The sequence below is a fragment of the Cydia amplana genome, chromosome Z, assembly GCF_948474715.1.
Source record: "Cydia amplana chromosome Z, ilCydAmpl1.1, whole genome shotgun sequence".
NCBI classification, from domain to species: Eukaryota; Metazoa; Arthropoda; class Insecta; order Lepidoptera; family Tortricidae; genus Cydia; species Cydia amplana.
The window spans coordinates 14,630,480-14,641,760 of record NC_086096.1 but is presented as its reverse complement, the minus strand read 5'-3'; the positions used below and the strand labels follow the sequence as shown (position 1 = coordinate 14,641,760).

Here is an 11,281-nt window from a genome sequence, read left to right as displayed (position 1 = left end):
GATGTCCTCTCAGCATGGCAACACAAGATTAAATGTCACTGATAGTAATTTGTCAAACCCAAAGAAATGTTATTTCTTATTTTCTCAATTCAATAATTCAATACAATACGATGTGTTAAATTATAAATATATTATATGAATAACGGTCATAACTCATAATTTGTTTTCCTATTCCTCTTGAAAAATAATGTTCTTTAAAATCTGAATTTATTTCTCACAACACAAACATTGCCTATTATCATTATTGTTTGTAGCATTTATAACTGAGTGAGGTCAATACAATTATTTTAAGATGTTTATTGTGGGTCTAACTGGAGGGCTCGCAACAGGGAAAAGTACAGTACTGTCAATATTTCGTGAGAATGGTATAGCAGTAATAGATGCCGATGACATTGCCAGAAAAGGTATAATTTAATAATACTTATCCACAAATATAATATTTAACTGAAGATGCTATTACATTGACGTTTGTTTTGCAGTTCTGGAACCAGAAACGAAAGCTTGGAAGGAATTAAAGGAATATTTTGGTGAGGAAGTGTTACTAGCTGATGGAAAAGTGAACAGAGGAAAATTAGGAGAGCTTGTATTTGATGACATTGAAAAGAGACGTAAACTAAATGCCATCACACACCCAAGGATCCAAAGTGCAATGATGAAGATGGCAATATCATACTTCTTCTCAGGACACAATTACATTGTAATGGAGGTTCCATTGCTGTTTGAAACTGGAAAAATGTTAACTTTCATGCACAAAATCATTACTGTTGTATGGTAAGAGTAGTTTATATTGTGCCTATACTGTCTTATCCATGTTATATAAAATTTTATTTGATCTGATGTGCCTTTACACAGTGCCGTGCTGAAAACCCGACTATCGGGTATTTTACGATTTTGTTCCCAGGCTGGTCAACCCGATAGTCGGGATCGTGGTACTAAATCTTTACATGAAGAAATTTTTATGGCCTGGCACGGATGTCTTGCTTGGCTGGTTGGCAACGACTGTGTTGACTAGGGAATGCAATCTCGCACCAAGATTGGCGATTCGAGATCTCGCACGAAAAATCCGAATCAAGATAAGGGTGTTTCGAGATCTCGACCGTCAGACTTTCGTGATCAACGAGATCGAGATTATACAAAGTAATTAAAAATGTCCTAACCTGGTCAAAAAACTCTAAGAATTTTGTAAACACTACCTACTTATTTAGTGTACACCATGTTATGTATTGAAAATAAAAATAACAAATTGAATCAACATTTAACAAAAAAAATACTTTTATTTAAACAAGATAATTCTTATTTTGCTCTTAACATGTTAGTAAGAAAAAGTGGTAATTATTATTTTTAATTATACATAATTGTAACGTGTTTGACTTAGAAAATCAGCATTTTAATTCACTATGCATTTTGAAAATGATTTCGTAAAAAACATAGGGTGCTCAAGGTATTGTCGGCCAAGCGTTTGTTGCAAAAAGGCCAACAGCAGAAAACGCTTGCTCATTATTCCGCATATATTCCGCACATAGTGCGCCACAGTACTATTATCGTCGGCTAAAGCTGGCCACACACAATAGTACTGCCTGAACAACATGAATCTAAGGTAAAAAGATTACTCAAAATAAAGTAATTCACAGAGACTCGCGAATTTTGTGAATAGTTTTTGTTCTGTTAGTTGCTAGTTTAGGTTAAGACATTTGTATTGTAATGTATTGTAAATTTCTAAAATAAAATTAATTATTCACATAGATCAATCTTTCAATCTCGTTCGAGATCTCGACCAAGATTACATAAATCGAGATTCCCTATCAACGAGATTGAATCTCACAAATTCGTGCGAGATCTCGCGAGATCTCGAAATTGCGAGATCGAGATTGCATTCCCTACGTACTTGGTACTGAGCACCCACATTTTTCCTTTTTTGTAGAGTTTTACCTACATACTTTATGTTTATACTGAACACATTTTTTGCTACATGGGGTAATTCAACCCACAAGTATTCTTAATTATAGATTAAACTCAAAATTAATTATTGCACCAATATTAACCCCTCGATATCAGTGTCAAAAATTTGCTACTGATTTAATAACCTTTCAACTGTTAATTAAAGTCCAAATTGTCTGGGACGGATACGGGACAAGGCAGTTGAGGGGTTAAGTCATTGGCCAAACAACTGAGACATGTGATATTATTGCTTAATATATATGAAATTCTATATGATGTAAATAAAATACATTCCTGTTTTATACAGTTCATATGAAGTACAGAGGGTCATATTATAGAGTAATAACAAATTTACAATGTGCCTGTACTGTACACGGTAATTACTAGAGATGCCACGAATATTCGGCAACTATTCGGTATTCAGCCTATTCGGCCACTTTGCCGAATATTCGGTATTCGGACGAATGTTGCCTACTATTCGGCCGAATACCGAATATCGGTTGCACCTACTTAAAAAGAAAAATTGCACAATAAAAATAACCAAAAACTATGTAGGTATATTTAGAATGTGTTCTTGGAAAGTTGTTAAATACGGAGACCATTTTTTTTGAGCATTTGTTGGTTAAAAAATATTTTATTTTTATCAGGAGTCTGATTTGTTTGACTCTATTCATTAATTCTGTTCAACATAAATATATATTAGCTAACGTCATCTAACGTTGAGCTTTGTTGGCGACCAGTTTGCATAATAATTGTGACTCAAAATGTTCGCTTGTCATGCCGAATATTCGGTATTCGGCCAAAACCACTATTCGGGGCATCTCTAGTAATTACTCTCCACATATGATTGATGTTCACTTTCTCGTTATTCTTTTCAGTGAAGACCACCAGCAACTAAAGCGGTTGTGCAAACGAAATGACTTCTCTTTAGTTGTAGCCAAGAAAAGAATAGACTGTCAAATGCCACTGGAACACAAAGTGGCCAACTCACATTTTGTTGTTGACAATTCTGGTGAAATTTCTAACACAAGACATCAAACGGAATGCATCATAAGAACATTAAAAAGATCAAAGTTTACCTGGTAAGTAAAAACAAAACAATAAGAACTTTGACATCTCAGAGGTCATCTTAGGTATTACCTACTGATGATGATAGTTAAACTATCATCTATATGCAAGCTATGCAAGCATCCATAAATGTTTAACATAATTTATTACATTTTTCAATAGTAGAATGTATCATATAATATCACATAATACTTGGCTACAATCTATTCTTTACACTGGCCTCTTTTTTCCAGGTACTTTAGATCAATAATATTAATAACATTAATGTCATTGATTTTTGGAATCACACATCTCATGGGTGTTATTAATAATAATTACTCAAACTGGCAGTAGTTCATTGACACAGGAAACAGTAAATATCATATTTTGTTTCTGTTGCAATTATGACACTACATTTTTTCTATATCATATTTCAAATATGGATAATCTTTTAACTACTATGTATCTTACACAAATGTGACAATATGAATAAATGTAAATATATATGATAACAAATTTCGGGTTTAGGTTTAGAATTTAGCCATCATTCTCTCTTTTATGAACTAATTGTGAATTTAATGAATTAAAATTCATGTCAGTCTAAGTGTAAGCTTGTAGTGTGCCATTATGGTGCCACATGTAAATATTTAGTCTTATAATTTGATAAATATTCATACCCAGCGCACTTTCATTGTTAAACGGATAAGTAGGTATACATATATTGACTGTTGCTACGCAACGTTGTTTCCTGTGTGTCTTTATGGAAAAAGACGTAGGAAGTACTTGGTCCCCAAATTGTATAATGAAATACCGTGTGATATAACTTATATAAATAAGAAAATGTAAATCACTTAGGATGTTTAAATTTAAAATGAAAATGTTTGTAGTAAACAAAATTAAATTGAAGTTACCACCATAAGCTGTACTTAACAATGGGTTTGCCGGTCGAAGTTTTTAGCAGATGGCGCCAGCATGGCTTGCCCTTTCAATCCCTAGCATTGTGACTAATCCTTATTTTTTAATGGAATTTTATGCCCTGGATGGTTGCCCTTTAAGCCAAATCTCGTAGAACTCAACTAGAGAAAGGCGCAAGCTATGATGGTGCCATCTATGCAAACCTTTGATAGTTGCCAACCCCATTAACTAGGCAATTAGCTTAGTTATTGTGGTCATATCATTACTTATTGTTTATAGTACATAATATCAAATTCGGAATAATCATTCTTTAACGCTGTAAACTTCCGGAATAAACTTTCTTTCTATACATTATATTTTTAATATTGTATGGTAACTTATTATAGAGTGTCCTCAACCTTTATCTACATAGTTGGTTGGTATTACGTATATCCAGAGATCGTTTGGTGTGGCAGGATTACATGGTGATCGTACCTTATACTGCTTGATGTTTTTTCTTACATACATTGATATAGAATAAAGAACTGGATACCCAATCAGCCGCAAAAAATGGCCCCACAAAAGTAACGTTGCAACAGATCACGCGTTACTTTTTCGTTTATTCTTGTTGGAAACGCTCAAATGTGAAGTTGTCAACAATTACGAAATGTGCCGTTGAAATATGTAAAAATAACAATGATAAAACAAGGAAAAAGGATGGAATGTATTTCTTTCGGTTAGTTCTTTGGGTAGCATTACATAATTTATGTAATCTGGTGGTAATTTTATGGTTTTGAATAAATTAATTTGTTAGTACCAAAGAAGGGATGTCAAGGAACAAAAATCTAATGAGTCGATGTGAGGTCAATATTTTTTTATATTTTTATATGGAATTCGTAAGGAATAATATTATGTTTAAATTCAAGATTTCCAAGAAAACCTATGCGACGTGCAAAGTGGACTGCTATTTAATTACCTATAGCAAGAGATAGGGGTGATGCAGTTTTAAACAAGGCAAAACGGCACTTGTGTCACTTGTGTGTTCGGCCTATTTCCCTGTTTCCGACATATACACCACCAATAAGGGCTTATATCGACTAAATGTAAATGCTAAACCTGTCTGAACATAGTGACAACCACAGGATTTTTTTTATAAAATATGGACTTTATAAAAAAAATCCAATCAGTACCTAAAATGTCTCCGTGCACCCGTGCGATGAGTAAATGTAGATCTAAAATACACAGTTATTTTATTTAATAAGTTGAATTTATTTCAAGGAAATTTAGTATTTAAAGACGTATACTTACTTATTAAAAATTAAATTTGTTTGAATTTGAACCACGAATTAAATTTTATTTGAGCTCCCTCTTTTTAAAGGAGTGGCCAGACATAACACTGGACAGAGATTTGTGGACAAATTGGGGGGAGGCCTTTGCCCAGCAGTGGGACACAACACACAACAGGCTCCAAATAATAATGTATATATACAGAGCTAGATTGAAGTTAGAATATTTAATTTTTAGGGTTCCGTACCCAAAGGGTAAACTCCGCTGTTTGTCTGTCTGTCACCAGGCTGTATCTCATGAACCGTGATAGCTAGGCAGTTGACATTTTCACAGATTATGTATATCTGTTGCCGCTATAACAACAAATACTAAAAACAGAATAAAATAAATATTTAAGTGGGGCTCCCATACCGGTCCGACTCGCACTTGGCCGGTTTTTGATTCTTGACTATAAGAGATCTATTTCAGTTTGTAATCAAATCTTATTATGGCCATAAACCACAAGTAATAAGTGTAAGTTTCTAAAGTTTAGAATTATTCAAAAAGAAAACAAGGCAATACTATTAATATCGATTTACTCTGTTAATTCAATGAACTGTTATTGAACTACTTATTACTATTGTGATACAGCATTCATATTTCTTCTACCATTCTTCTTTTCTTTTGTAAGATTTTTGTGTTTTTCTTCGGTGTTAGTGTGTTGGGGCTCATCGGCATGTTTGGTCTGTTCCTCAACCGCCCTCATCATTAGTATGTCAGACCTCTCTGTGGCAACGTCACCGGCCGGTGGTGAGACGGTACTCGGCAGTACAAAATCTCCTAGCAACGGGTCATACTTGTAAGCGCCGAATATCGGTCTGAAAATGAAAATTCATATATACAGTGTGTGGCCTACAACACGGGCGAAAAATTAAAACGTAGTTTCTACTCCTCAAACTAGACAATGTTTGTTCAGCGACTTTTAAAAATAACTTGTGGTTTGTATTTTAAAACACTTTAAAATTTATTCGAACACGCAATGTATTACGAAATTGATTATGCCTGTACGGTGACAAGAAGGTGACAAGACTGACGGGCAATGTCAATTAGACGGAATTTAAAGTACATTGAAAATATTATTTAGTTTGTTTGAAAAAGGGGCAATTTTAAGACTACATAATTTCAAAAAGTTGTTGAACAAAAGTTTTATTGTATGAGGAGTAGAATCTACGTTTTAATTATTCGCCCGTGTTGTAGGCCACACACTTTCGCGCACGATAGGTTCCGTACCATTACGCAAAAACGGCAATAAAAATCACGTTTCTTGTATGGGACCCCCCCCCCACTTATTTAAGTGGGGCTCCCATATACAACAATATAAATATTTATTTATATTATTCTGTTTTTAGTATTTGTTGTTATAGCATCATCTTCCTCGCGTTGTCCCGGCATTTTTGCCACGGCTCATGGTAGCCTGGGGTCCGCTTGGCAACTAATCCCAGTAATTGGCGTGGGCACTAGTTTTTACGAAAGCGACTGCCATCTGACCTTCCAACCCAGAGGGTAAACTAGACCCGTATTGGGATTAGTCCGGTTTCCTCACGATGTTTTCCTTCACCGAAAAGCGACTGGTAAATATCAAATGATATTTCGTACATAAGTTCCGAAAAACTCATTGGTACGAGCCGGGGTTCGAACCCGCGACCTCCGGATTGCAAGTCGCACGCTCTTACCGCTAGGCCACCAGCGCTTTTTTAGTATTTGTTGTTATAGCGGCAACAGAAATACATCTGTGAAAATGCCAACTGTCTAGCTATCACGGTTCATTAGATACAGCCTGGTGACAGACAGACGGACAGTGGAGTCTTAGTAATAGGGTCCCGTTGGGTACGGAACCCTAAAAACGAAAAGCACATTCATGACAGGTACAAGTTAAAAGTATAACTAGACTAAAAACATTTCAAATTAAAATTTAACCCTTAAATGCATGACTTTTTCTTTTTACCCGAAATTAATATATGTATCACATAATTGTTTGCCGATTCTAGGAAAAATAGTTAAAAAAAATATAACTTCGATTTTCACTGCGAAATCAGTGTTAGAAGTTGAATTGGCTAAATCATATTTATGTAAATATGTAATTTTCAGTAATAGATATATGAAATTTTTTACTACTATTAGAAAGGTACACTATTTGTGATATACCTATGATAAAGTTTTTAAATATAAAATAATTACAAACCCCGAAAAATCTGCCCAAAATGACATACTAAAAATCATCAACTTCCAGGTTTTTCCAAGTTTTCCGACATTCCGTCTATAAACAAATGTAATTTTTATAAATTAAAATACTGCGTAAATTTATGTAATGATTCGGAAAATTTATTAGTTTTACTATTGAAATAATATACAAGAACAAATAGAATTTGTTTAATAATGCATAACATTTGATGTTTATGTTGTGTGTATAAATGCATCACTATGCATTTAAGGGTTAAAAACAATTTGTAGTTTGCACCTAAAATCTAGGCAACCATAGACTGGACAACTTTTTAATAAGGCAACCTAAGTATATCGCACCACTGTTACCTTTTAAAGTCCTTCAATATTATATAGCGTTTTGGCGTTGCGTTTATTACAGTTGTGGATTCAGATGCACTGAAAAGTTACACAAAAATTATGGTAGAGATTTTATAGTACGAGTATCTACCTACCTACCTACATACTTTAAATTATGTATGTAGTTATGTTAATACTTTACTCTTTCTTTTCTTTTTCTTATGCTAATCCCAATAATACTTATTAGTTTTCCCTCTGGGTTGGAAGGTCAGATGGCAGTCGCTATCGTAAAAACTAGTGCCTACGTCAATTATTGGGATTAGTTGTCAAGCTGACCCCAGGCTCCCATGAGCCGTGGCAAAATGCCGGGATAAAGCGAGGAAGAAGAAGACTTACTTTACTCTTTGGGTTTCACAAAAGAATATATTCGGTTATGTATTGTGTACGAATTCGGAAATACATAGGTACATACTTAGTTAAACTACTACTTTAAAAAAAACTTTACATTATAATAATGAATATAATTATTGATGTACATATTTTCTATGTGTCTTTCCATCTGAGAAGGGTCTTTATCCTTCATGTGCAATAATGGAACCATTCATTCATCCTTTTTAAATTAAATTGATTTCATCATACCAGCGTTTTATCGCCCACTGCTGAGCATAGGCCTCTTCGAGTACGCCACCTATCCAGGTTCTGAGCCAACCTCATCCAGAAATATGAGTACATATTTGCTGATTTCAAAACCTGGGTAACGCACGGCAGTGTTGGCCGAGCGTTAATTGCAATTGACCATTAACCAGTACAAATTGAACCGTAATCCATAACAGACGGTTACACTTTACGGTTCAATTTATAATGGTTAATGGTCAATTGCATTAACGTTTCGGCCAACACTGGCGCACGGAATAGCAAATTAGCAAGCAGGGGGAAGGGGGGCGGTTACATTAACTCCCTTTGCTCACTTAGCTGCTTCCGGCCCCTATTTCACCACGGCGACAGGTGCGACTATTCGACAAATGTCACTGTTCCTGACGTCACAGGCATCCATGGGCTACGGTTACCGCTTACCACCGAGCGGGCCGTATTCCTGTTTGCCACCATCATTGTATTATTTAAAAAAACTTTATTATATCGGCAAAAAACAGGTATTTCTCTTTCGAAGTTTATGATGATGATGATGACAATTGTCACACGATTTAATAGAACTTTCGGTAATTCTTGACACGAAATGAGTTCTGTGTCGGAATTTCGTGACAATTGTCGTGTTTCTTGTGACAATTGTCATTAGCTTCGCAAAATAAGTACTTATTTATTGGCGATATAATGGAGTTTTTTATTTATTAATATGTTGGTGGCAAACAAGCACACCGCCCGTCCGATGGTAAGCGGTTACCGTAGTCTATGGAGGCCTGTGACGTCAGTAACAGTGATGTCGACAATTTTCGCACCTGTCACCGTGGTGAAATAGGGGCCTGGCTTTCCCGCATTTTCACTCCGTGCTCAGTAGCACTGTGCGACTTGGCCATTTTTTTGTACTTACTTGTCAGGATTGTCAGTGAAAGGATTGACACAATCGGAGCGGCCGTAACAAGGTGGACCCTCATCAAAACGGGTGCTGTGCTTAGCGTCAGTTCTATAAAATGAAAAGTTACACTGCTTAGTGAACTTCATCATTTTCATCAACGTGCCTACCTAAGGACTAAGTAAGTAAAAGTACTACTAATAGAAAAAATACTTTGTCTGTGAGTATAAATATTAATAACAATAAAGAAGACGTACGAAAGCAAAATATATGGCATAACATAAAATACAAAAAACATTTTAAATATAAATAATTCACAATACTGAATTTGGCAATACAGCAAAGATTTTTATAACTGCAATAAAATTGTTTTATGATAAAAACAATATTGTTTCCAATTTAGTGGGATTGATAGTATTGGTACTTAATGCAAAGAGATAAGGTCTACAAGTCTAACGGTATCTAAGTGCGTTGCTGTAGGTACAGTTGACATCAAAAATTGAGACCTTTTGGAAAATTAACTGATGCTGACTATACAATATACATTACCAACCGAATTCCAAATGAGGAAAATAAAAGCCCCTGAAATACGGTTTTATTATATTTTATATTACAGCTTTACACCCCGAATGACTACGTAGTAATACTTATAGTAGACCTTAACTTTACAGTTAACCTCGTAAGTCCCCGCGTACTTGTACAAGTACAAATTAAGGATAGCACTGCAGACCTGACATTTTAACTACATAGATGGCGTAACTGCCTAATGTACTTACTATAGTACAAATTTTTCATTCCCCATTTACCGGGTAGTTTTTTTACAACGGCAACACTGACACGGTCATTCTCATTCTATATTCTATGGTCAATTTCGCCATGTTAGACAGGTAAAGTCAACTGTCAGTGTCAGTGTCACTTTTTCGCAAAATGGCCACACAGTCAGGTCGCTGGCCAGCATGAGGTAAGATAATCGGTTTATATTCAAGTAATCACTTGTTTTTTCTGTTGTCATACGAATGTATTAGTATGTTTAAATTATAAATATTGTAAAATAAACAATATTTCAAAGAAACCTGTATATTTAAGGAGGTTTGTGATTGGTCAAAATAATTTGTACTTACGGTAGTACGTTCGGTCTAACTTACAAGTATTTTTTTTTCTTATTCTAGCGTTTGATGAAAAGCAAATATCACAACTTTTCAATAACTATGACTTCAAGGACTCGGATAATGAAGATATGTTTATATCTGAACCCGACCAGGAATCAAATAGGGACTTTTCTTCGTTTTCGGAATATGAAGATGGAGAAATAGAAGTTGCAGTACGCGGACGTGTATCTAGTCATCGATTTCAAAGTGCTCGTGGTCAATGAGGTGGGCGTAACCGTGGTAGAAGCACAAGTGTACAAGGGCGCGACGTGGGCAAAGTACAAGGGATAGGTATGGAGATCCAGTCCAGGTTTTGAACACCCAAATCCAACCTCCGTGGATGTAGTATGGTATTAAAATAATGAAATGATTCACCTTTTTATAAGAAGAAGATTAGTTATGTTGTAATAAAGTAAAATTTTCACTTTAGTGATGTTTAGAGAAAATATTTGATTTAATTTTAAATTTAAATAAATCCTTTAACTTTTTTTATTATACTGTGTAAAAACCCAATGTACTCACACAAGTACAAAATATTTTCAATAATTTCCTTCTTAAAGAGGTGCTATACATAATAAACATACCATAAAAAATACTGAAAATAAAACCTCACTTCAAAAAATCTCTAATATCGACATCTTTCTGTTTCGGTCTGAAGCACTATTCTTGGTTTGTACTTGGTATAGTACAGCCGGCAGATATGACTACTGCTGTCGGAAAAACACAGGACTTACGAGGTTAAGGTCTATGGTGATATGTGATTATAGTCCACTTACAATTTGGCATACTTATTTCTATCTTACAGGCATGTATCGAAGCAAATCAATGCGAGTAGGTACCTATACGTTCCATAAGTTTTTGAAAACTTAGGACCTGGAGGTAAACTCAATGAAAATAAAGT

General features: G+C 34.9%; 1 protein-coding gene across 1 annotated transcript; it reads left to right on the top strand.

Annotated features, from left to right (window-relative positions):
- The first annotated feature begins 207 nt into the window (after positions 1-207).
- Positions 208-3,377, top strand: LOC134660613 (dephospho-CoA kinase domain-containing protein). Its single transcript, XM_063516383.1, has 4 exons — positions 208-404; positions 480-771; positions 2,817-3,020; positions 3,240-3,377. The coding sequence occupies exons 1-4, from the start codon at positions 293-295 to the stop codon at positions 3,337-3,339; spliced, it is 708 nt and encodes a 235-aa protein (XP_063372453.1). The 5' UTR covers positions 208-292; the 3' UTR covers positions 3,340-3,377.
- The last annotated feature ends 7,904 nt before the right edge of the window (positions 3,378-11,281 follow it).

What these genes read in the sequence shown, in the direction of transcription:
- LOC134660613 (XM_063516383.1), top strand. Translation starts at nt 293, where the DNA reads ATGTTTATTGTGGGTCTAACTGGAGGGCTCGCAACAGGGAAAAGTACA. An exon ending in CGATGACATTGCCAGAAAAG is followed by an intron (nt 405 to 479) that starts GTATAATTTAAT and finishes TTTGTTTTGCAG; the next exon opens with TTCTGGAACCAGAAACGAAA. An exon ending in AAAATCATTACTGTTGTATG is followed by an intron (nt 772 to 2,816) that starts GTAAGAGTAGTT and finishes TATTCTTTTCAG; the next exon opens with TGAAGACCACCAGCAACTAA.